At 40.0% G+C, this 26,747-nt stretch overlaps 1 protein-coding gene across 2 annotated transcripts in view; it reads left to right on the top strand.

Moving 5' to 3' along the window:
• Positions 1 to 246: 246 nt before the first annotated feature.
• The window catches only part of NVL (nuclear VCP like), an 82,238-nt gene continuing 55,737 nt past the window's right edge, over positions 247 to 26,747 (top strand). The window contains exons 1-12 of one of the 2 annotated variants that reach the window (XM_060091379.1): positions 247 to 324; positions 4,131 to 4,204; positions 5,918 to 5,970; positions 6,053 to 6,152; positions 10,207 to 10,264; positions 11,230 to 11,502; positions 14,366 to 14,498; positions 14,692 to 14,768; positions 15,297 to 15,431; positions 17,100 to 17,201; positions 20,281 to 20,398; positions 25,707 to 25,851. In XM_060091379.1, coding sequence (XP_059947362.1) covers positions 268 to 324; positions 4,131 to 4,204; positions 5,918 to 5,970; positions 6,053 to 6,152; positions 10,207 to 10,264; positions 11,230 to 11,502; positions 14,366 to 14,498; positions 14,692 to 14,768; positions 15,297 to 15,431; positions 17,100 to 17,201; positions 20,281 to 20,398; positions 25,707 to 25,851 — 1,325 coding nt within the window. In that variant the 5' untranslated portion in view covers positions 247 to 267. The remainder of the gene's footprint in view (positions 325 to 4,130; positions 4,205 to 5,917; positions 5,971 to 6,052; positions 6,153 to 10,206; positions 10,265 to 11,229; positions 11,503 to 14,365; positions 14,499 to 14,691; positions 14,769 to 15,296; positions 15,432 to 17,099; positions 17,202 to 20,280; positions 20,399 to 25,706; positions 25,852 to 26,747) is intronic. The other variant, XM_060091380.1, reaches the window with a different exon arrangement.

Genomic DNA, 26,747 nt, shown 5'->3' on the forward strand with positions numbered 1-26,747 from the left:
CAAACGGGTCCTTGTCATCCAGGGCCTCTCGGACGAGCCTGTAAAATAAGACTCCTAGAAACTCCCTGCTGCTTTCAAGTCTTCTCCGTGTATTTTCGGTAGTTTTTTTTCCTCATTCGCCATACAAAACTCCTGAGGGGAACGGCACGGGCTAGGCCGGCTTGGGGACCATTTCTGGGGGAAGCTGGCCCGGCAGTCACCGCGGGCAGCCTCGGGGAGGCCCTCGGTTCACGTGAAGCCCAGGCTGCGGCGACGGAAGCAGAAGCGATGAAGCCCCGGCCCGCGAGGTTTGTGGATAATAAGCTGAAGCAGCGCGTCGTCCAGGTGTGTATCCCGAACGGCCAGGACTCACAGTGGTCCGCGTTCGGGGCCCAGGGTCACCGCAGGCCCCTTCTCGGGGGCCTCCCAGCTCGAACCTGACTTGCCGCCTGCTCTAGTCTGGGTGGGGGCGTGGGGCTGTTGACAACTCCGCTTCTTCGCGAGCGGTTCCCGGCCTTCCCTTCTGACTGTGGCGCGGGGTTTCACGGAGCAGCCCGAGACCGTGGGAGGCTGCGGCTTGATGGGCCCCTGCCCGGATCTTCTTGACCTCAGTGCAGATCAGCAAGGAGAATGCAGATGGCCTTTGAGTTTAAATCATCCTGTCTTGTGAAGTAGGGACGGAAACGTTCTTTGAAAGCCCGTGTGGGCGAAGCGCTTTGGGGGCCATAAAGAATACGTTAATTTCCATTCTCAGGAAACTTGGGGTCAGGTTGGGACACAGTAAAAACAGGTACTCTGGATCTGACTTTATAATGGGCACTCTACCTACTTCTTTTCATTTTCATAATCACCAGTGGAATGCATTGTGTGGTAAATGTCTTGGAATGGTATAGTCAGCACGCAAACTTAGTTAGAAGGAGAGACAGATACTTTAAGAGCTATATACTCTCCTTCTGTCTCTTTTACTTTTCCGGCCACTGTACAGTCTCCTTTTTGGATCTGTCTTTTCCTACCATCTGTTGGAAGCGCCTTTGAGCACCTGTGCTCTTACCTTCTCTTTCGTTAGCCTCGTACTTCTCTCTTATCCATCCCCACTTCTAGGTGATCTCATGCAGTCTAGTACCTTTAAATACTATTTACACATTCATGACTTCTAAATTTATATTATAATCCAATGCAGATTTTACCTTGAATTCCAGATTGATATATCTAGCTGCCTACTCAACATCTCCTCTTGAGTGTCTGATAGATATTTCAACTTAACGTATCCAAACTAAACTTGATATTCTCCTCCAAACCTGTCCTTTCTTAGTGTTCTTTATTTCAGTAAATAACATCCATTTGTTAAGGCCAAAAACCTTAAGACTCATTCTGACTTTTGCTTCCTGTAACCAATTAATCAGCACCCTCTTTGGCTTTACCTTCAAAATATACTTCAAACCTAACCACTTTTTACCATCTCCTCCAACATCCTAGTCCATACCACACTCCCTATTAGAGTATTGCAGTAGCCTCCTAATTGATCTCTCTGATTCTGGTTTTACTTAAAGTCCGTTCCCCACAGAGCAGCCAGGGAGATCCTTTTAGAGGGAAAATTGGAGTTTGCCAGGGCCCTGCTCAAAACCCTGCGGTGGACTTTCAGACATTTGGAGTAAAATCCATCCTAAATAGCCCTATATACTTTGGTCCCATCTACCTTTTTGTCCCTTTTGATCTCTCCCTTGATTACATTGTCTTATATACATAGACCTTCTCAGACATGCCAAGCACAGGACTTTCGCTGTTGTAGTTCACTCAGTCTCAATTACTCTTCCTCTGGATGTTTGCACAACTTGCTCCTTCACTTTATTCAGGTCTCTGAGCAGTGACTCCTAATGGCTAAATCCAGTGGCCTCTTCTCAGTCATTGCCACACTTGACTGCTCTTTAGCATTTGACATTAGCAGTTTTCCTCTCTTGCTTTTACTTTGGTTCATTATAAAAGTAATAGGTTCTGGGCTTCCCTGGTGGCGCAGTGGTTGAGAGTCCACCTGCCGATGCAGGGGACACGGGTTCGTGCCCCGGTCCGGGAAGATCCCACGTGCCGCGGAGCGGCTGGGCCCGTGAGCCATGGCCGCTGAGCCTGCGCGTCCGGAGCCTGTGCTCCGCAACGGGAGAGGCCACAACAGTGAGAGGCCCACATACCACAAAAAAATAAAAGTAATAGGTTCTTATGGTTTAAAATAAAAGGAACTGGAGGGTATAAAATGAAAAGAAAGAATTCCTTTCATCTCCACTCCATTTCTCCACAGGTAATCAGGGAGAATTTCTGTTGTACCTTTCTTAAAATTTTGTATGCATATATGCACTTACAGATGTATTAATTTTTTTTTAATCACACACATGGGCTCATTGCATGTATTCTGCTGCTTGCTGGTTTCACTTAGCAGTATGTTTTAGACATCTTCCCACAGTAGTACACTTGCCTCCTTTTAACTAGCATATTAGTTATCTATTGCTGTATAACAAATTACCCTAAGACTTAGCAGATTAAAGTGGTTTTAGTTCTGTTGCGTTTTGATTTGCAGTGGGTATGAGATACACATGTATATGTATAATTCAGGATTAACTGTGGTAAATGACAGCATGTTATAGGAGTTCAGAGAAGGGGAAGATTAACAAGAACGGTCCAGCTTTGGATACCTAGTCTCTTGTCATCGGAGGCATTTATGCAGAGACTGTTCTTACGTGTTAGGGATCCTTGAGGAGAAATTGCTGTATGAAATGGGGAACCTAGACTGGATAACTAACAAGTAGTGAAACTTGGGAGTTGATGGTTAGACATTCCAGGTTTGAAATCTGGCCGTGTAACTTACGTGCTGGTGAGCAAATAACTAACCTTTTAAAGCCTCCTATGAAATGGGGGGAGATTGACATCTACCTTATAGCATTGTGAGTACTAAAAGAGATAATGTGTAAAAGGCCCCTAGAACAGGTTTACCAGGCCCTTAGTTTCTTAGTAATTTTTTTCACGATGCTCCTAGGCCCAAAGTAATACCTAATGGGTTTGTTTATTAAGTAGTTAGGTTCAAGCAACTTAATAACTATTTAGTCCAAATAACTTATTAGCTTTTTGAACAAATAATACAAAAAGTGCAAGGAAAGTTCATGCATTTGTATTTCATTCTTAAAATAACCACAGTTATTTACTAGTGGGATTTGTGAGTCCATTGGGCGCAGCACAGCTTCTCATACCTTCCGATCAGATTGACACTGCTCCTCATTTCGTGTTCTACCTTGATTTTTTCTTTTCTTTTTTTAAATTAATTAATTTACTTATTTACTTTTGGCCGCGTTGGGTCTTCATTGCTTTCTCTAGTTGGCGGCGAGCGGGGGCTACTCTTCGTTGCGGTGCGTGGGCTTCTCATTGCAGTGGCTTCTCTTGTTGCGGAGCATAGCCACTTTGATTTTTATTACAGCAAATTCTTAAAAAGCCAGTTTTACAAAGATATGACATCATCAAAAGGTGATTTAATATTGTAGCTGTGAATTGTCTCAGGCTGGTACAGTGGACCCTGGAACAATCCGGGGGTGTGCTGCTGACCACACACCCCCCCCCCGCACTCAGTTGAAAATCTGTGTATAAGTGTACAGTTGGCCCTCCATGTGTGGTTCTGCGTTGGCATATTCAACCTGCCCTGGGTCACCCAGTACTGTAATACGTATTTATTGAAAAAAATCTGCTGTAAGTGGACTGGTGCAATTCAAACCCGTGCTGTTCAAGGGGCAACTGTAGTTCCTGCATTGTTAGACAGATACCGAATATTACTGTGTTCCCTCAAATTTAAAATATCCCTCGGTGCTCTCCCAAGTTGAGTGCTTTGTTCTGGTATATTTGGGAACCTAGGGTATAAGAAGCCCTCACCTACTTACTGCCTTATAGCTATCCTGGTTATTGTTGTTGTGTTGTCATAGTGATTAATAATGTTAATTAAATTCTTTGATTCAGATTTGATAATTATTTGGTGATTTTTATTTATATTTCCAGTATACTTTATTAATGGAGAGTTTACATTAACATATGACATGTTTGAGTAGCTCAGTCGCTTACTTGTCGATTAAAATCACTGAGTTTGAACTATCGTCTTGTATTTATCATGTTTTCTGTTTTAGTACCTCACCAGTAACAGATGTGGCAAATATGTGGACACTGGAGTCTTAGCATCCGATTTACAAAGAATGTACAGGTAAAGAAATGTAGTCTCCAGATTCTTGCTTTTCTTTCCTACCATTTTTAAAGTTTACATCCTGCCTAAATTTCCAACCGATATTAATAGCCGCTGGCAGTAGTTCACCAGTCCATACGTTTAGAATTCAATTTATCTATACAAACATTTATCAAGCACTTGTGATATGTAAGGAGCCGTCCTTGTTGCTAAGGAAAATGGCTGCTTCTTATGTGTTAGCACCCGACTCTCTGGTCAGGAGTATACTGCTTTTCCTGCTTCATTAAAAAATTAAAACCGTTAGGCATGATCTCCCTCAGTCTCCTGACTATCTAAAAATGTGTCACTCGAGTAGTCTTTCCACTAAGATTAAATCCTCCTTTTGTGCCTCTAATCCCACTTCTTCTGCTGTGTCGCCTCTCTAATTGTCTCTGCTTTGTGTATCTCACTGTTTCTATTTTCTTGACTTCCTTAGTCTGTATATTAGTTTGCTAAGGCTGCTATAAGAAAATATCACAGAGTAGGTGGCTTGAACAACAGAAATTTTATTCCCTAATGTTGTGGAGGCTCCAAGTCCATGATCTAGGCATTGTCAGGGTTGGTTTCTTTTGAGCTCTCTCCCTGGCTTACAGATGGCTGTCTTCTCCCTGTGTCTTTACATGGTCTTTCCTCTGTGTGTGTCTGTATCCTAATCTCTTATTCTTAAGAAGACACCAGTCATGTTGGATTAGGGCCCACCCATATGACTTCATTTTACCTTATTTACCTCTTAAAAGGCCATGTCTCCAAATGCAGTCACATCCTGAGGTACTGGGGGTTAGGACTTAAAACATACAAATTTTGGAGGGACACAGTTCAGCCCATAACACTCTGCCCTCTTGCCCCCCAAATTCATGTCCTTATTGTTTGCAAATATACTCCCTCCATCCCAGCGGCCCTGGAAGTCTTAACCAATTCCAACATCAACTCTAAATCCACAGTCTCATCTGAATATCATCTAACTCAGGTGTGAGTGTGACTGGACGTATGATTCCTCCTGAGGCGAAATTCCTCTCCAGCTGTGAACTTGTGAAGTCAGACAACAAGTTATCTGTTCCCAAAATATGATGATGGGACAGGCATACGATAGACATTCTCATTCCAGAGCAGGGAAGTTGGGAAGAAGAAGGGGGTCGTGGTCTCAAGGAAGTCCGAAACCCAGCAGGGGAAGTTCCACTAGACTTTAAGAATAATCCTCTTTGACTCTGCTCTGTCCTGAGGGCTCACGGGGATGACTGCCCTGCCACTGGGCACCGCGTGGGAGACGGTGCCTCTCCCTGGACCTGTGTCCTCTGGGCGCATGGTATCAGTGGCAGAGCCCTGCCACCTTCGGAGCCTCCTTTGTAGTCATTCTTTCCTTTGTTTGAAGGATAAATGTGTTCTCAGCTGCATTCCTCTTTTGGCCTGCCCTGTGGAATCCAAGAAGTCCAATGGCCTTCCTTCATTTCATCCCTTCTCGGTCTTCTTCAGTACAAGCTGGCAGTGTTGCTGCTGCTATAACCCTATTTCTAATCAAGAAAAATTACAATTGTAAAACTATAAACTCAGAAGTTGTTTGAAAATAGGTTTATGGTCAGTGTGAATACAGTGACATAATTATATTTTCATGCAAGTTTATGTTCTCAATTTAGATTGAGCTTAATGGGAAAACACTGGTGGAGACCACTGTACTAAACTTCTGGTTCTGTTTTTCAGTATAGACTATGGTCGAAGAAAAAGAAATGCTTTTAGGATTCAGGTAGAAAAAGGTGAGTCTTTTAGTGTTAGAGCGGCATTATTAATAAAGTCATAGAATTGTTTTAGCTCATGGCATTTTTCTTTTCGTTTCAGTATTTAGCATAATTAGTAGTGAGAAGGAACTTAAGGATCTACCAGAATTAGAAGATGAACATCTGGCTAAAAGAGCAAGACACGGTGAAGAGGATAATGAGTAAGGATTAGAGAACGGAGAGTGTTTTCCTAAAACATGAACCTGATCACGTTACATTCCTACTTGTAAAACTTCAGTGGCTCTTCATTGCCAGTGAGGCCCGGCATAATACTTACCTGTCCAGACTTTTTCCTCAGACTACTGAATGCTCACTGTTCCCCAGAGAGGTCAGCTTCTTTCTTTGTGCCTGTGTGTGGGTGGTTTTCTGTAGCTGGAGTGTTCATTACCCCTTTATGAACTTTCATTCAGCCTTCAAGAGTTAGCTTTCTTTTTTGGGGGGGGTTATAACATCTTTATTGGAGTGTAATTGCTTTACAATGGTGTGTTAGTGTCTGCAAGAGTCAGCTTTCAAAAGGCTATGTTATTGCCTTTTCACGCCTTTTTGGACTCCTCCTTTCTCAGCGTTTCCTTAACTCCTAGTTACAGATATTTAGTGTAGTGCCTCTGTCATATGTTGAGAGTATTTGTTTACGTGTTTGCGTTACTAATAGAACTGTCTCATTAGCTCTCTTTTTCTCTGCCCTAATACAATGCCACATACATAAAAAGGTGCCAATTAATTTTGTGTTTAAGAAGTAATGTTGAGGGCCTCCCTGGTGGCGCAAGTGGTTGAGAGTCCGCCTGCCGATGCAGGGGATACGGGTTCGTGCCCCGGTCTGGGAGGATCCCATATGCCGCGGAGCGGCTGGGCCCGTGGGCCATGGCCGCTGAGCCTGCGCGTCCGGAGCCTGCGCGTCCGGAGCCTGTGCTCCGCAACGGGGGAGGCCACAACAGTGAGAGGCCCGCATACCGCAAAAAAAAAAAAAAAAAAAAAAAAAAAAAAAAAAAAAGAAGTAATGTTGAGTTTTTTATGACTTTATTGCAGTAAAATTGACATACAGTAAGCTGTACTTTTTTTTAAGTTCCTTTACTCTTTTTTTTTTAAAATTTATTTATTTTTGGCTGCGCTGGGTCTTGGTTGCTGTGCACGGGCTTTCTCTAGTTGAGGCGAGCAGGGCTACTCTTCGTTGCGGTGCGCGGGCTTCTCTTTGCGGTGGCTTCTCTTGTTGCAGAGCACAGGCTCTAGGCGTGTGGGCTTCAGTAGTTGTGGCTCGTGGGCTCTAGAGCACAGGCTCAGTAGTTGTGGCACACGGGCTTAGTTGCTCCGAGGCATGTGGGATCTTCCCGGACCAGGCCTCGAGCCCATGTCCCCTGCATTGGCAGGCAGATTCTTAACCACTGCGCCACCAGGGAAGTCCTAAGCTGTACATTTTTCAAGTGTACAATTTGTAGGGTTTTGACATATGTATGTACTCATTAAACCATCAATAAGCAAGTTACTGAACATATCCAACCTCAGGGTTTTTTTGCCCACTTGCAGTTTGTTTCTCCTTGCATCCCTGTTCCGAGGCAGCCGTTGATTTGCTTTCTGTCACTCTATGTTTACATTTTCTAGAATTTTATATAAATGGAATCATAGAGTATGTACTTAAAAAATTTGGATTCTTTCAGGATAATGATTTTGAGGTTTATCAGTGTTGTGTGTATCAACATTTCATTGCTTTTTATTGCTCTGTATGTATGTATATGCCACTATTTTTTTACCCATCTACCTGCTGTTGGACAGTTGGGTTGTTTCCACTTTTTGGTTATTACAAATAAAGCTGCCGTGATAACTTATGTCCAGGAATTTGTGTGGAAAGTGTTTTCATTTCCCTTGGTAAATACCTGAGAGTGGAATAGCTGAGTCACCTGGTAACTGCATATTTAACTTTATAAGAAACTGCCAGACTGTTTCCAAAGTGTTTGTGCCATTTTACCTTTATATCAGCAGTATGTGAGAGTTCCACTAGTTCCACATATTACCAACATTTGGTATGGTCAGTTTTTAACCTTAGAGAGTCTGTAAGTATGATGTTAGCTGTAGGTTTTTTAAATAGGTGCCCTTTATCAGATTGAGAAAATTTCCTAATATTCCTAGTTTGCTCAGAGTTTTTATCATGAATGGGTATAACATTTGTCTAATGCTTTTTATGCAGGTATTGAAAGATTTTATTGTTGGCTTTCTCCCCTTATTAATTTGGTGAATTACATTGATTTTTGAGTGTTAAGCCAGTCTTGCATTCTTGGGATAAACCCTACTTGGTTCTAATATAGTATTCTTTTTATATATTTAAATTTTTTAAAATAAATTTATTTATTTATTATTATTTTTTTTTGGCTGCATTGGGTCTTCGTTGCTTTGCGTGGGCTTTCCCTAGTTGCGGCAGGCAGGGCCTACTCTTCGTCGTGGTGCACGTGCTTCTCATTGTGGTGGCTTCTCTTATTGCGGAGCATGGGCTCTAGGCACCTGGGCTTCAGTAGTTGTGGCATGCGGGCTCAGTAGTTGTGGCGCAGGGGCTTAGTTGCTCCACGGCATGTGGGATCTTCCCAGACCAGGGATCAAACCTGGGCCCCCTGCATTGGGAGCACAGTCTTATCCACTGCACCACCAGGGAAGTCCCGATTTTTGCCAGTTTTATAGGCAAAAAAATTGATTGTATTATTTTTATTTGTAATTTTTTGAAAACTAGTGAGGTTAAGTTTTTTGATTGTTTCATGTTTCCTTTGTGAATTTCTTGTTTATGGGTTTTATCTCTCATTTGGGAGCTATTTGAATTTTCCTTATTAGTTGTCAGAGCTCTTTGTATAAAATAGCACCTCTTTTTATATGTATTACAAATGCTTGTCACAGTTTGCCATTTGCCTTTTATTTTTGTTTATGGCATCTTTTAATTAGAGGAGTTTTTCATCTTTACCTAGTCAAGTCTTTCTATGTATTTCTTTGTGGTTTATGCTGATGAACTTAGAAAGACCTCTATCACAAGAGTGTATAGAATAATGACCTATACATTTTTCTTGTGTCTTTATGGTATTTCATTTAACTCTTTATAATTAATTTTAACTTATAATTAATTTTGTTTGTAGGGCATGAATTGTAGAGCAAAACATTTTTTTCCAAGTATTTGAATAATCCACCTTTTTTTTTTTTTTTTTTTTTTTTTTTTTTTTTTTTTTTTTTGCGGTACACGGTCCCCTCACTGTTGTGGCCTCTCCCGCTGCGGAGCACAGGCTCCGAACGCGCAGGCTCAGCGGCCATGGCTCCCGGGCCCAGCCGCTCCACGGCACGTGGGACCTTCCCAGACCGGGGCACGAACCCGCGTCCCCTGCATCGGCAGGCGGACTCCCAACCACTGCACCACCAGGGAAGCCCAATCCACCTTTTTTAACTTGATTAGAAATGCCCCAGATTATACTAATTGAATTTAATGAATAACAAAAGAATTCATGTCTTAATTATAAAGGTGGGCGTAGAATTTATATAAATCTTTTTACTTAGGAAAGGTCCATTTCTTGTTTATTTCCTAAAGAAACTATATTAACTAGTAACAGAGTCCTGTAGTTACTTGAAGCTATTAGATTTCAGCTGTCAATTATAATGAACTGAGATTGCAACTTCAGTTTGTAGTTACTAGGATTTATAGTTGTTTTTGGCCGTATCATATGAAAAACTCTTTGTACATTCATTTCTCATGAATGGACTTGGAGAAGTTGCATTTGGTTACATGGCTTGGTCCTGTTGAATTTGTTACTCAAACTGCTTTATCATGGCTTGCTGGAATATTTCTTCTACTGGCATCTCACATTCCTAAATGAGACCCTTGGATCTGATGGGAATTTGTGTGTCACTTTGCTAGAATAAAGATAACCACAATTTATTAAGCATTTACTATGTGCTAAGGACTTTGCAAGCTTTCATTTAATCCTCTGTTAAGCCAGTGAGATAGACATTATTTATTATCTCCATTTTATAGATAAGGAAGCTGAGGCTCAGAGAGGTTAAGTAGAAGCTAGTAACTTCTAGAAGCTAGAAGCTAGTAAAGGTGGATTTTGAATCCAAATTTCTCTAATTCCAAAGCCTGGACTCTCACTACCATAGTATTTTGCCTCAGTATATTTTCTTGTTTTGGGAAGTAATTTTTTTGGTATGTGGGAGAAAAGCCTTTACAATGTTTCTTTTCTTCTTTTTACTGAGGTATACTGAAAGCTATTCTGATGATGGTTCAAATATGGAAGATTATCCAGATCCACAGGTAAGTCAGATATTTAATGGACCAACTTTGATTTTTAAAAAATCATTATGGGGCTTCCCTGGTGGCGCAGTGGTTGAGAGTCCGCCTGCCGATGCAGGGGACACGGGTTCGTGCCCCGATCCCGGAGGATCCCACATGCCGCGGAGCGGCTGGGCCCGCGAGCCATGGCCGTGGAGCCTGTGTGTCCGGAGCCTGTGCTCCGCAACGGGAGAGGCCACAGCAGTGAGAGGCCCGCGTACAGCAAAAAAAAAAAAAAAAAAAAATCATTATGAATCCTTCTTAGAAAAGATCAATAAGGAATAGAATAAGAGACTTTGAACATCTTCATCAGTAAATAATTGAATATACAGCCTTGATGAACCCTTGGATTGGCCATCCTTCCAGTATTTGTGTGTATAGCCTATTATATAGTGGAAAGAAAGGAAGAGAATGGCCAGAAATATGGGCAGACAAGAAAAGAAAGGGCAATTAATAGTAAAAATGGAGAAAAGAATACCTTTTCTGCCAAAGGGCTGGCATTGCCAATAAATAGGCTTGGATTAAAGGGAACTATGGGAATAATATGTGAAATTATTTATAATTTTCTTTTTTTCCCATTGATAATTCAGCTTTTGAATTTATTAACTAAGTCATGATGATACTGTTATATTTGATCCAGTTTTGAATTGATATTTGATCCAACTCATTTTCATACTTCTATTATATTTTTTTAAAAACAACCATTCTTATTTGGTTTTATTTAACTGCTAATTATGAATTTGTATATTAACTTGGAGTGGAGGGGGGTACATCTTTTTGACTAGTAAATGTTTGTGAATTATCCTATTGTAAACAGCTGTATTTTCTGACTGTAGTTGTTTTGAGAAGAGGTGTTGAGAGGAAAATGTAGAAAGCTTCTTAATATAGGTAATCAAACTTTCCTGAGTATCTATTGAGTAATTTATGCTAAAATCATGTTTCTACAGTTAGCAAATCAAATGAACAGTTCCCTGCTCTCCTTATATCGGAAAGGAAATCCTGATTCTGTTTCAAGTACTCCTGAGATGGAGCAAAGAGAAACCACCATTTCAACACCACGGATAACTTCCAAAACAGGCTCCATTCCTTTGAAGACCCCTGCCAGAGGTTCTGAAGGAGGATGGTTTATTGACAAAACCCCGGGTGGGAAGAAAGACAGTTTTTTCTCAGACCTATCCGATGAGAAAAGTAATGATAAGAAGCCGATCTCTCAGATAGAGGTATTTTTATAGTGGAATTTTAGCCCCACGTAGTTGGAGTACATTACACCCTTTTCATTGAACGTAATATCAGGCAGATTCTTGTGTTTTGTAAAAGACTTAGGAACTTTGAGATACGTGTAGAATTTGATCACTTCCTACTACCGTCATCATTTTCATCCTAGTCCAAGCCTCTACTCTTTCTTTCCCTAACTATTGAAATAACCTTCCAACTGGAGTCTGCTTCCATTCTTGTTCCCCTAGTTTATTCTTCACACAGAGATAACGTTTTTACAAGTTAAGTCCGATCATTGTCATTCTTTTATTAAAAACTCTCCAGTGGCTTCATTCATTCTGCAGTCAGAGATCTTGCAGTTGCCAGGAAAGCCCTGTATGATTTGGCGGCCCTGCTGCCCTCCTCCCCCACCTCCCAGCGTTGCTTCAGCCACAGCTGGGCTGTTTCTAGAATATACCAACCAGGGGACTTCCCTGGTGGTGCAGTGGTTAAGAATCTGCCTGCCAATGCAGGGGGCATGGGTTCGAGCCCCGCTCCGGGAAGATCCCACATGCCACGGAGCAGCTAAGCCCGTGTGCCACAACTACTGAGCTTGTGCTCTAGAGCCCACAAGCCACAACTACTGTAGCCCGTGTGCCTAGAACCCGTGCTCTGCAACAAGAGAAGCCACCACAATGAGAAGCCCGCAACAAAGAGTAGCTCCCACTTGCCACAGCTAGAGAAAGCCCGCGCACGGCGACAAAGATCCAACGCAGCCATAAATAAATAAATAAATGAATATATAAAAAAAGAATATACCAAACCTCCTCTCACTTGGGGCATTCATACTTGTACTTTCTGTTTAGAACATCTTTCCTGAGATTCCTGTGGCTCACTCCATCATTTCTTCACATCTCTTTTCACATGTAATCTTCACAGAAGGGCATTCCCTGACATGTAAACTAGCACATCATTGGATACTCTGATTCCTAACCCTGCTTTATTTCTTTTTTTTTTTTAAGTACTTAAAAAATTACTTACTAATCCCTTGAGGGATCTGACATAAATGGATACACTATGAAAATGGACAAAATAAGTAGACACTTTTTAAAAATCTTTTTAAATTGAAATATACCATATATAAAGAAAAGTAAAGCTTGATGGATTATCACAAAGCGAGCACAATTGGACATCATTCTTTTTTTTTTTTTTTTTTTGGTGGTATGCGGGCCTCATTGTTGTGGCCTCTCCCGTTGCGGAGCACAGGCTCCGGACGCGCAGGCTCAGCGGCCATGGCTCACGGGCCCAGCCACTCCGCGGCATGTGGGATCTTCCCGGACTGGGGCACGAACCCGTGTCCCCTGCATCGGCAGGCGGACTCTCAACCACTGCCCCACCAGGGAAGCCCACATTCTTTTTTTTTTTTTTTAATTTATTTATTTTGGCTGCACTGGGTCTTAGTTACAGTATGTGGGATCTTTAGTTGTGGCATGTGGACTTCTTAGTTGCGGCATGCAGACTCTTAGTTGTGGCATGTGTGTGGGATCTAGTTCCCCAACCAGGGATTGAACCTGGGCTCCCTGCACTGGGAGCGTGGAGTCTTACCCACTGGACCACCAGGGAAGTCACCTGGACATCATTCCTACCTGATTCTTTTAATGCATGGCAGAGAGGGGGTTTAAGGTAATCTGTCTCCCAGTAGAGTGGCTGTCTGTGCTCTGGGGCTTGCTGTCCAGTGTGGGAGATGTTAGCTACATGTGGCTGTTGAGCCTTTGAAATGCGGTTAGTGCAAATGCGGAACTGAGTTTTTAATTTAAATTTAAAAACTAATTGTTCAGTTATTAGAAAACTTCTAAGTATACTTAGAATAACTTCTACTTTTTCAGCTGTAAATTTTATAAAATCTAAATACAAATCTAAATACAAAGTATTTACCATGAAAATTTAGTGTCTGACTTGAGCTGTGCAGTAAGCATGAAGTATCCATTAGACTTTGACAACTTACTACAAAAACAATGTAAAACATCTCAATAATTTTTATACTGACTATATGTTGAAATAATGTTTTGAATATATTTGGTTAAATAAAATAGATTATTAATTTCCCCCCAAAATTATTTTCCCTTGTTTCTTTTTTCCTTTTTTAAATGTGGCTACTAGAATATTTAAAATTACATATGTGGATGGTATTATATTTCTGTTGGATGATGCTGCTCTAAGCGGTTTTCAAGCACCAAGCCCTTTGATTTGGCAAAACCTCTCCCCTGCCCTTTTGAATTATTAGTGGGCCTTTTCCAAATCTAATTACTTTAATCATTTGTCTCTAAAGAACATTATTATCATTGGCAAGGTCAAGGGAAAAGTTTGACCCTTATGTTGAATTATACTGTTTTATGGCTGTCAGAGCAGCTCTGTCATCATATTTAATTTAGTGATTGATCAGACATCAAATGAACACCAACTGTGTAAAAGGCTCAGTGAGAAATAAAAGATGAATGTTAGTGTCTTAACTCCAACTCCAGAAGCACACAATTCAGTGACGGAGACATAGACAGGTGAGTCACTCAAATACAGGGCAGACTGTGGTAGGCTGTACTATGGTTGAAAATTTAGTGTTCTGAGTGTGAAGAAGAGATTAATTCTAATTAGAAGAATCTGCAAAGGAGGTTTTCAAATGTTAGGATATAAACTGAGCATTAAGGCCATGGAAAAGGACATCCCCAGCAGAGATCAGCCTTAAGCAGATAGGTTGGGAATAGCTAACAGGTGAAAGTGCTAGGGCAGGAATGATTTTTTAAAATAATGCCCATCTATTAAAAAAAATATTGGCATTATAATTCCAAGCATGGCACATTTAAATTTCCTTCTCCCCCCCCACCCCACCCCCAGAATTCAAAAGATTCTTCTCTTCTGGAGAGTAATAAAAAAAGAAGAGGCAGGCTAAACAGCAAAAGAGGCAAAAGGAAGAAAGAAGATCTTCAGGAAGTAGATGGAGAAATAGAGGCTGTCCTGCAAAAGAAAGGTGAGACGCCAGTCTTGTGGGTGGCGGCAGCTGTGTTTGCTCTGAGAGAGGCATCACGATTCCAAGCTGTTTTGCATGGGGGACCTTCTGTGTGCAGAGACATTTACTAGAATCGGTTACTTAAAGATTATTCAATGTAGTTCTGATTTGCTACTGAATCACTAATCCTTTCACCTCCTTTTTTGTTTACCAGCTAAAGCCAGGGGGCTAGAATTGCAGATCTCCAAGGTGAAGTTTGAAGATGTTGGAGGCAATGATACGACATTAAAAGTTAGTTCAAATTCAGAATTTCTACCTTAGATGGCTATGGCCAATCAGTTATTCAAACAAAGCCTTTCTCTTTATCTAATAGAAACTGAGTATAGAAAAGGAAGCCAGGAAGATGAGAAGGGCAAGCCTGGCTGTACCCTTCAGGGTACTGAGGGATAAAAGAAACATGTCTTCAACTTTTTCACCATTTTAATTATAGCGTACATAAGATACATGCTTTATAAGGAGTATTACTTTAACAGTTGTAAAAGTTACTATTTTTTGGTGTTTGTTTCAGTTACAATCTAGTTACTATTCATTGTATTTGCAAGGTAGATATTATTACAGCTTAGGAAATGGAAGCTCAGAGAGGGTATTGCTAAAGTCACAGGACAGGTACTAGAGCTGGGATTCAATCTCAGGTGTAAGCCTAATGCCTGTTCTCTGTCTACTGTACTTTGCTGCTCCAAAGAATAGGTCCTTTCATTCCACATTGATTCTTTCTCTTTGGGGCTATGAAGGACATCGTTCCTATTTATTCCCTAACAGGAGGTCTGCAAGATGCTCATACACATGCGTCACCCAGAGGTGTACCACCACCTGGGCGTCATACCCCCACGTGGAGTTCTTCTTCATGGACCACCCGGCTGTGGGAAGACGTTGCTTGCACATGCAATTGCTGGGGTGAGGTTTGCTGACACTTGTTTGCTTTTGTTATTTTTGTTGTTACTCGTTTTTATTTTATTTATTTATTTATTTATTTTTCTTTTTGAGGTATGCGGGGCTCTCACTGTTGTGGCCTCTCCCGTTGCGGAGCACAGGCTCCGGATGCGCAGGCCCAGCGGCCATGGCTCACGGGCCCAGCCGCTCCGCGGCATATGGGATCCTCCCAGACCGGGGCATGAACCCGTATCCCCTGCATCGGCAGGCGGACTCTTAACCACTGCGCCACCAGGGAGGCCCTCGTTTTTATTTTTTGTCTTTGGTCACCTTGAACCAGACTTGGCATATTCTCAGGAGGACTGATCCTTTCTTCATTTTTTTACCTCTTTTCATGCTGCTATTTGTGAGATGCTGTTTTCTTTTAATGTATCCAATTATTTATATGGCGAGGTTGGGTGGGAAGCAAAATAATACAGCTGTAAACAACTCTTTTTTTAACACATAGTTTACATTTTAGTCACTTCTCTTTCTCTTTAAGCCAGTGGTTCTCAAGAGCAGTAAAATAAGAAAACTGAAGATTGTATTTTCCATAGAACTAAATATTCAGAATTTCCATTCAGAGTCATGTTTTTATCCTTTTTAGTGTTAAAATATCTTTTCTAAAATGGTGATAATAGGGACTCACTTGGCAAAATAAAAAGCAATCTTAATTTTATTCCCATCAGATTTCTTGGAAACTGTGTTGGATGGTAAAATGCAAAATGTCCAGGTAACTTCAGTTTGAAGAATAGCATACTATGCGAATCATTAACAGATAGTGCTCTATGAAAGCAAATTATTTTTATAGGAGAACTTGATTGATTTGCCTCATTTATTCATTTGTTGAATAAATCTTTTGTGTGACTGCTGCATGCCAGACATTGAAATACAGTGATAAGTAAAACAAACTCGGTTTTTATCTTTAAGGAGTTTTTCAGTCAAATATGAGAGACAGACATTAAACAGTCATTCACACAAATAAATGTTGCTCATGATTACAATTACAGTGAGTGAGTGGGAGACAAGTGCAGAATGCTATGTGGTATGTTGTTGGTATGTTGTCTTAAGCCAAGTTAAGAGTTAGGGTCAAAGAGAATATCATTGAGGAAGTGAAATTTCAAGATAGCCAGAAGAATAGTAGGATTTAGGCAGGGTTGCTGCCATTTGTATTGGTGGGACAGTGGTAGTTTCTCTTCCTTTACTTTAAGAACCTGCCTCCTCTGACTAGTAACGGGCTATTTCTGTGGGTTCAGAGCGGGAGAAACGCCGGTGGGGTGTGTGGGAGACCACTGTGTCACACCCCCCTGCTATTTCCTTTCTAGCAGATAAATAACAGATGAAGTTGTTTTGGCTCAGCTCTAAGTGGGGGCAAACATATTTCTTAAGATTCAAGACCCTTTATTCAGAAGAGATAATAACAGTTTTATAGTGATATCTACAGAGTAAAAACCAGTAGAAGGTATCCAGTCAAAGTGTTTGGATTAAATTTTAGACTTTTAGGTAATGTTTTTTATTGGACCAACACACGATGAGGTTCCTCAGAAAATTGGTCATTTAAAAAATGTAATTTTGAGAGAGGGACTGAGTGAGGAAAAAGTAGGGAAGTGAAAATTTGACAATTTGGTCATTCTTTTATATATTTGTGCATAGGAACTTGACCTTCCATTATTGAATGTGGCTGCTACAGAAATTGTATCTGGAGTATCTGGAGAATCGGAACAGAAGCTGAGAGAACTGTTTGAACAAGCTGTGGTGAGTCAGCTAATGGCTCTAATTTTAGGTTTTCAAATCTTATAAGGCTACGTGGAAGATCCTGTTTTCTCTAACGCTGGTATTTGGTAACCTGTTCACTGGCCATTCTTTTCTAAACATGGTAGTTTGTTACTCATGGTGGCTAAATGTTTAAAGTAGATTAACTAACATAGACTGTTGGATAAAATAATCTGTTTAATCTGAAAATAACGTAATTGGTGAGAAGTTCTGGGCTGTCATACCCAATAGTGATATGCTGCAAGGAGATTGTCTTTGTGATATTTTTTTCACTTTTACTTTCCTTAACTTAGGTTTGACCGAACAACCTATTAAGCAGTGTGAACATTTTTAACATTTAAGGATTATCACATTATAAAAGCACCCATGGACATGCCAGGATAAACCCTTCTCTGTTTGTATAATTGAAGCTGTGAAAAGAAAATTCTGTTACCAGAGAAATTACAGATTGGATTTTATTCTGATTATAATTAGTGTTATTAAAATTTGGATGCTTAAGAACTTATGAGGAAGATGACATTTGTATCCCATTAAAGTTTTATCTTCAGTATAGTGTTATGGTTAAATGTACTTTCAAGTCAGAAACATGGGTTCAGATCCTTATGCCACCACATATTAATTGTGTAATCTTGGGCAAGAGATTTAACCACTCTAACCCTTAGTTTCCTTACTAGTAAACTGTTCATAATACTACTTAAATCTCATGGGGTTGTTAATTGTATTAAATGAGAGGGTTCATATAAAATCTTTAATGTAGTGTTTAGCACACAGCAAAAGCCAAAAATGTTAGCTATGACATGCTCACTTGAGCAGTCACTAGTCATCACTGGTTGAAAACTAAAAAATAGCAAAAAGTTTAATTTTATGTTGTCATCATTTGCACCCCAATTATATAGGGCCTGGTGAACATGGCCAGTGCATCTGAAATGCAAAGCTGATGTGAAATTAGAAGAGAAAGTGTATTTTATCAGTACTTGAAAATGTTTTTTTAAATAGCAAGAATGTAGCAAAATTCATTACCTAGTCCAAGCTAGTATTGTTTGCTGCCGTAGGCCAGTAAATGGAGAGACAAGTTGTTGGAGCAAGGAATAGAGACTTTATTTGGAAAGCCAGCCAACGGAGAAGAAGGCTTCTTTTATTCTAAAATGGGGAAGAGGTAAAGTCCTGGTTCTGGTCAGACTCCAGAAGGGTTGTGTTGATTTTTTCCTTCCTGCAGTTATTCACACAGGTGAGCCTGGTCAGGATGTTTCCTGTGACCTAAACATAGACTGGCATTGGAAAAGCTGTGGATGCACAAGGAAGATGCAGAGGAAGGGTGGGAAGGGTACTGTGCAGAGCAAAGCGAAATTCTTTCAGGTGTTACCTGTTCTCCAAAATGAGCTTGATTTGATTGTTAATTGGCATACAGCTGGAAGACAGGTAATAACTTTCATGTTTATGGTAAACACAATGATGAATGAGGATAAAAGAGACAAAGGGCAAAATTAGGTTGTTAGTTGTGTGTTTATATCTCTCTCGAACCAGTATTGAGCTGGTACTATGCCTAACAGCAGATGCTCAGTAAATGTGTGGTCTAGCTCCCCTCTTTCCTGGACCCCCTGTTTCCTAATGAAAGTCAGTACAATAAGGTATGTGTGGATCAGAGAACAAAAAGGTAAAATCAGATCAAATGGTTCTTTGTTGAGAACTCTATGCTTGCTTTAGGCTAGATTCTGATGACCATCATTTATTCTTTTTTCCTTTTTTTCTCATTCAGTTTTCCAGAACACTGACAAATACTATTGCCCTTGCTTTCTGAGACCTTTGCTGTCTGTAACTTTACTCTTTTGTAACTGGGTAATGTGTCGAGCCGTCAGAGGTTCTCCTTTGCAAACATTATCATGAAGAGGATTGGAAAGAGAGCCAGCTAGTGGCAGGCCAAATTTCTTTCCCTTTAAAATGCAGTGGTTCACACACTTTTTAGATATCTTAGCCAGGCTGACAGTCTGACTCTTAGCATAATCAGTGTCGCTCCTAACTAAATAACTAAGGATGAGCTGTGCTTTAGATTATAAATCTACATCTTTTAATTTAAATTTCTCATTTTAACTGATTCTTAATCTGTTTGTTTTTTATTGTAGCAAAATATATTTAACATAAAACGTGCCATTTTAAACATTTTTACAGTTTGGTGGCATTAAGCACACTCATATTGTTATGTGACCATCACCCCCATCCATCTCCAGAATTTTCCATCTTCCCAAGCTGAAACTCTGTACCCAGTAATCCCTAACTTTTCATTTTCCCCTGCCCCTAGCCCCTGGCAACTGCCATGCTACTTTCTGCCTCTGTGAATTTGACTGTTCCAGGTAGTTGTTGCTTATATTGTATCTTATCTTACTTTCTCTGAACTCTATCTAGTTTATGTTTAAAAAAAGACTGAAGGTGATCGTTGTCCACACTGAATGTATTAGAACTTTACCCTCCTTTCTTACTCAATGTAGTCTTCAAACTAAGCCTCTGTTAGTTTCAGTTGGGGATGATGAAAACAATGTAAACGTATTTAATGCCACTAAACCATACACTTAAAATGGTTAAGATGATACCACAATAAAAAAAATAAAAGCAAAGCCTCTGGTGCTTCTTAAATTCCTCTTATAGCAGATTCTAGGGAAAAGCTTGGATATTTTTATGTTGGTAGGAACATTCATGAAACGTTTGTAGTGAACTTAGTTTTTCTAGTTTAAAATTTACAAACTTACTATTTTTAAATTTCAGAACATAGCAAATGTGCCTAATTTACAAAAGAATTTCAGTAGTTTTATCATCACAGAACATGGATTGATGAGAAGACTATAAATGTGTTATCCTATATGTAGTCTCTTACTGTTCTCTTTTAATCCTTTCACTTCTCCTAAGTCATAAAAATCAGAAGTAAATCACTGTGTACTGCCTTCTTTAGGGTTATTCTTTTGGTGAATGATCCTTGAACTTTAAGATTGAAAAAAATGTGTATACTTAACCATGCTGCAGTATAGGGAATACATTTATGATTGTCTTTTTGTGATATTCTTATTTCTAGTCAAATGCACCATGTATCCTTTTTATTGATGAAATTGATGCTATTACCCCCAAAAGAGAAGTTGCTTCAAAAGATATGGAACGAAGAATTGTAGCCCAGCTCCTAACCTGCATGGACGGTCAGTTTGAAATAATGAATTCATTTTAAGAAAATGAATTTTCTTTTTTAGTGTAAGATGTGAAGATATGAAACATTCAAGTAGCATAAAACTCAGAGTAAAAACAGAAATCTTTTTCTTTTCATAAAAGATTGCATCATTAATTTTTGGAGTATATCTTATAGTTATTTTTAATGCATTTACACACATGTATAAATACAGTAACATTGTTTTGCTTTTTACAATACTCTGATTGCACCATACACACTATTCTGTAACCTGCTCTTTGTATCTTAATATTTCTTGGAAATGTTGCCATTTTAATGCATTTATATCTTCCTCTTTTTAATTGCTGCTTGATATCCTTTAGGATAAATTTATCATATTGTACTTAAGTATTTCCATTTTGATGGATATTCAAGTTGTTTTGGTTTTTGCTTTACAACAAGTTGTAGGGAATATCCTTAAATGGTCCTTTTTGATACACATGTATTTTTCTAAGACGAAGCAATGGTTAAAGAGTGTACATTTAAAATTTTTATAGGAAATGGCAAATTGCCTTCCAAAAAGACTTTGCCATTTACATCCTTACCGGCGCTATACGAGAGTCACTCTTTCTCTAGATCCTTCACAACATTGAATTGTTTTAATTTTTGCCAGTCTGAGGGATGAAAATTGATATCTTTGTTGTAATTTGCATTTCCCTGATTACCATTGATGTAGATCATCTTTCCATACTTTTTTGGCTATTCATATTATCTCCAGAGTCCCTTTTCTCATCCTTTTCCCATTGTTCTATTGAATTAAAAAAAAAATTTGAGTGAATATTATATTTTAATATATTATGGAAACAGGGGCTTTTGTTAAATATACTGCAATTACTTCCTATCTGTAATTTGTTTTGCAATTTTGTTTAATGGTTTTTGGATACAAATTTGGAGGAAAGAACTCAGCACGAGTAGAACTTTTGGAACTAAATCTTACCTACTGTGAAATAGCATGTTTTATGTACATAAGAAAATTTGAAGTAATAAATATTTTGCATTCCTTGGGATGCTAGGTTGTAGATTGCTTATTCTGCTGTTTTATTTTTATGTAAAATTCTCTTGCCATGTTTTAAGGACTGTATTCTTTTTTTTTAAATATCTGCATCAATTCTTTTTTTAAATTAATTTATTCATTTATTTATTTTTGTCTGCGTTGGGTCTTCATTGCTGCATGTGGGCTTTCTCTAGTTGCGGCGAGTGGGGGCTACTCTTTGTTGCAGTGTGCGGGCTTCTCATTGCAGTGGCTTCTCTTGTTGTGGAGCACGGGTTCTAGGCATGTGGGCTTTGGTAGTTGTGGCACGCGGGCTCAGTAGTTGTGGCGTGCAGGCTCTAGAGCACAGGCTCAATAGTTGTGGCGCACGGGCTTACTTGCTCCGCGGCCTGTGGGATCTTCCCAGACCAGGGCTCGAACCCTTGTCCCCTGCACTGGCAGGCGGATTCTTAACCACTGCACCACCAGGGAAGTCCCAGGACTGTGTTCTGAATTATCATTATTTTATTGAGGCTAATTTGTTATCAGTTATAAGGTACACCATTCTTTTATGTACCTCTGAGAAGGAAAATGGCAAAACACCAATCAAAGTATGACATAACGCTTATCACATTGATAGTATAAGCATTCTGATTTCAGAGATATTAAAATGTGGAAAAGTGAACAAGTACAGGAATTAAGCAGACTACTTATTACTAGAACATTACTGAAAGCCCTGTTAGTTGGGATTTTTGGTGTGTCTTTGTGTGTGTTTTAAGTTTCCCTTTTACAAACCAAAATAGGGAAAACAGTAAATAATTCAACTTACATAGTCATCCTTTTACTGAACTGAACTTGGATCCAGTTGCCCAATGCCCAGCAAAGCCAATTGACTGACACTGGGTTGTGAAGGAAAGAACAGTGTTCCTTGCAGGGCAGCAAGCAAGGAGAGTAGGCAGCTAATGCTTAAAAGACCCAAGTCCTGATGCTTTCAGGCAAGGTTTTTAAAGGCGATATTAGGGGAGGGTCGCAGCGTACATGATCAGCTCCTGGGCATTTTTCTGATTGGTTGGTGGAGAGGTAACAAGGTGATGTTTCGGGAATTTTAATCACCAGCCAGTCTGGGGGCTCTGTGCTTGTGGTCAGCATGTCTTAGTTTCTGTAGAACCACTGAAAGGTATGTGTCAGATTGTTATCTATATATCCCTTCTGGAGGAACTAGGAGTCCTGTGACTCTGTTGTAATTGTTAGCTGCTTGAGTTCACTTTTTAGAACTCTGCAAAGGCCAAACAAGAAGCAGAGGACACAGAGGGGCTTGTACGCAGGAGGGCTCTGCAGAGTCCTGCTCGGTCTCAGTTCTCCCTTTTCTTTGATACTCCTTAATCCTGAGGGGAACAGGGGTGGGACAAGAAAGGGAATAAAGTTTTGGATAGAGAGGTTAATCATAAGCTCAGTGGAGGGACTCGGTTTTACGGGGACTTGTTTCTTTCTCTCTCCCCAAATAGCCTGTACCATGTGGGCATTTTTTTCCCTACAGTTTGAGAATTTTGTAAAACCTTATTATTAAATCAGAGTTTATAAATCTGAAATTGTAAGAAGTTAACACTTTTAGGTAAATTAATATGAACAAGATAATTAAGGAGACCACTTAAAAAAAACTAATTTCACCTAATTCTAAAAACTTAAACTCAGACATAATTCTAATTATTAAGAGCTGCAAAGGATCTTAAAATATCATCATTTGTTTATGAGGAAACTGATGCACAGAGAGCTAAGGGCCAGATGCATACAGTGAGTCATTAGCAAAGCATAGGCCAGAATCCAGATGTTTATTTATACATATGCAATTAATGAGCTACCACAAATACTTTATTTATGAGAGCTATTATCCCAGGAACACGTTAACTAGTTTTTGGTTTTTTTACTGTGTAAAAACAAGTAAAACTTCATTTTTTTAATAATCAGAAATTCATACTTTTGGCTAATGTAACTTCAATTTAAAATGATCGGATCCTCTAAAAGTGAGAAAAAGAATGGGATTTATCTTGTAGTAGGTGGCCAATCCTAGCTAAGGTCTGGTTTTTATCTTTCTAGCTTTTGAAATAGCACTTGTGTTACCAAGTATTGACTTCCTGTGGAAGGATATTTTCATTACTGAAGATTTAACAGATTTCCATGATTGTTCTTGTTGAATTCTGTTATTAACCCTTGCTATGTTCAGAGCATATCACCAAGACTGTAGTGTCTGAGCAACGTGAACTAGAAAAAGGAAGCAGACTCCTACCCTTGGTCATTGTCTTAGCTGTGAGACTGAAAGCATCCCTGAATCAGCAGTGGAACAGCTTTGGCTCTATACCAGCGTTAGTGCAGGGAGGGTTCAGCATAGGAACATCTTCCTGTGACTGCAAGTTTGTGGCTCGTGGTGCTACGTCAATTCTGAGGTGTCACCTCGTTTTCTGTAAAGTAGTTCTGCTTGTTCAGGGATCTCCTGTTGTAGCGTGAGTCTTTTTTAGCTGATTCCTTTTATTCAGTTTTCAAAAAGTATTTAAGAGCTTTCTTGTCTCGCTCAAACGTATGCCTTATGCCTCTTTTCTTTTCAATCCAAATTTATCCAAAGGATAGTCCCTGCCAATTAAATATGTTTCTATTTCAGTTCTATTCTGTAACCCCACCCCTACAGTTGTCTCTCTGCCTCTACCATTCCACTGAAACCGTCATAGAAAACCCGTTGATGATCACCGTTGGCCACATCTTTTGGTTTGCCCTTAGCCCTCACCCCTCTGACCCCACCTCTTACAGTTGTTATCTGGGGGTAGCGGTTGTACCTAGAGTAGTTCCTGGCACAGGGCGAGCACCCAGTGAGTGTTACTGGTGGTGGTTGAGAGCACTTGATACCGTGATCGCCTTGTCCTTGTCGTTGTTATCACACTTGGCTTGAGTAACACTCTCTGTCCTTGTGTTCTCTGACAACTCCCTACTGCTTTCCTTTACTTACTTGCCTCCTTTTCTCCATCCCTTAAAGAAAGATATCCCATAAGGTTTTACACTTGATCTTCTTTTCTTCTTGCCCTCCCCACTTCCCAACTATCTCCTGTTCAGTGCATTGAAAAACTGTCAAATTACATCTCTAATCTTCATTTCTGATAGGCTTGCAACCCATCTTCGCAACTGCCTGTCAGATACTTGCAGGTGACTGTCCCACGTTCCCTCACACTCGGTGTGTCCAGAGCTCCACTGGCTTCCCCTGTGGCCCTTTCTGCATGTCTGACCTCCCTCCTGTATTCCATATTTAAGTTAACAGCATCCAAACTGAGTTGTCTTTGTCTCTTCCTTCTCTTCCGCCTTCACATTGAATCATTTGCTCAGTGCTTTTGATTCTATTTACGACTTGGACCTTAAATTGGGCTTTTTGTTTTCATTTCCTATGTTCCTGCCTTCACTCATCTCTCACCTGATTATTGTATTCAAATCTCAACAAACTCTTTTTGCATTTATTCCTCTTTACTCGATTCAAAATTATTATTAGAGTTTTCTTTCTAAAACACAAATCTTACCAGAGGAACCTTTCATGGCTTCCTGTTGGCAAGAGAATATACTCTGAATTCCTCACGACTTGGCTGATAGAGGACTTAGTTACCTGTGAGGGGGTGTAACCTCAGACTCTCTGCTAGTCACCCCTAGTTCAGTTGAGAGAAATAATACTTGTGGAAAATACACTTTAGGCCCTGCATTCTGTCCATTAATAAAAATCTGTATCTGGATTAGGCCAGAGCAACTGGAGAGTATATTGTGTTCCCCCATCTCAGTGCCGTGAGTCTGTTTTGAGATACATACTACTCTGTCCTGCCAAGGCTCCCTGTTGGACCACTCACCTTGTCTTAACATGCCACATCTGTTTGTATCTCTGCTTTTCGCTCATTCCATTTTTTCCATGTAAAATTTCATTAACCTATGTTTCAGCTTATCAATATCCTATTTACCGTTCAAGCCTTTTCTGGAATGTTACCTCCTGCCTAAGTTCTCCCTGATTCCTCAGTCTGAATTCATAATATCTTCCATCGTATCACTGTGGTGCTTTGTTTATGCTTACTGTGCTTCAAATAGATTGAGCTGCTTGAGGACAAAGTTTGTATTTTCCTCACATCTTTCCCATACTAGACATTTAGTGAATGTTAGTTTTATATACATATATATATATATATTGCTGTCAGTGTGTAATTCTCTCTAACCACGTAAATAACTTGTGTAAGCATTATTTTCCTTAATGTCAAGTGTCTTGTTCACCACTCATCCTGTGTCTGGTTCTTACTAGATCTGAATAACCTGGCCGCTACAGCTCAGATCCTAGTCATCGGAGCTACTAACCGACCAGACTCCTTAGACCCTGCTTTGAGACGTGCAGGAAGGTTCGACCGAGAGATATGCCTAGGTATCCCAGATGAAGCATCCAGGGAAAGGTATACTCTTAGAGAATGAAGTTTATATGCCATTACATCATCTGAACTGAATGCTTTGAAAATGAGGGGTGAGAAATATCATGTAGCCTTTTCTTTCTCTCTCTCTTTATGTGTCAGTGAAATTGATTTGGAAAGGAAAAAGCCCACATTAAATTAATGCTTAAGAAGACAATTTACTCATTAATACGGCAGTTGTTTCAGGCTGCTTTTTTCAGTAGTGATATTGGACTTCTGTACCCATACTCATTTATCTGGTCTTATTAACAGTGTCTTGTGTTTTTTAGGTGGCCGATCAGCCTAGGGAGAGTGTCTAGAGCTATGGAATAGTGCTCACTGGTCCACATGCAGGCTAAATCTGAGTGTAACAAGTATTTTAACTTGTTGCACTAATCTGCCTAAGGTCACAGGTTCCCTGGCAAATAATTAAATGGTAGCCAGAATTGAAAGCTGTCTGTTTGCTCTAAGGCCAACCTTTCCTAGTAATTGGGGTTGAATGTCCATAGAGCAAAGAAACATCCACCAATATCTCAGTAACAAAAATATCTCGGGAGGCACTGTTCAGGCAGTGGAGTAAAGAAAATCTAGTAATGTGCTGAAGTACTGTATTTTTTTTTTTTTTTTAGCTGAGTTGTGTCTTCGTTGCTGCGCGCAGACTTTTTCTAGTTGTGGTGAGCAGGGGCTACTCTCCATTACGGTGCGCGGGCTTCTGATTGTGGTGGCTTCTTGGATTCTTAATCACTGCACCACCAGGGAAGCCCTGAAATACCGTATTTATAATGACTTTCGGCTTAAGTTAATGACACTAAATTGCTGTACACGATCGCCAGTGGCTTTTAGAGAAAGTGGTATGTAGTGAAAGGATAGTTATGGGGACAGTGGAGAAGGGAAGAGATGAA

The sequence above is a fragment of the Mesoplodon densirostris genome, chromosome 2, assembly GCF_025265405.1.
Source record: "Mesoplodon densirostris isolate mMesDen1 chromosome 2, mMesDen1 primary haplotype, whole genome shotgun sequence".
Lineage (NCBI taxonomy): Eukaryota > Metazoa > Chordata > Mammalia > Artiodactyla > Ziphiidae > Mesoplodon > Mesoplodon densirostris.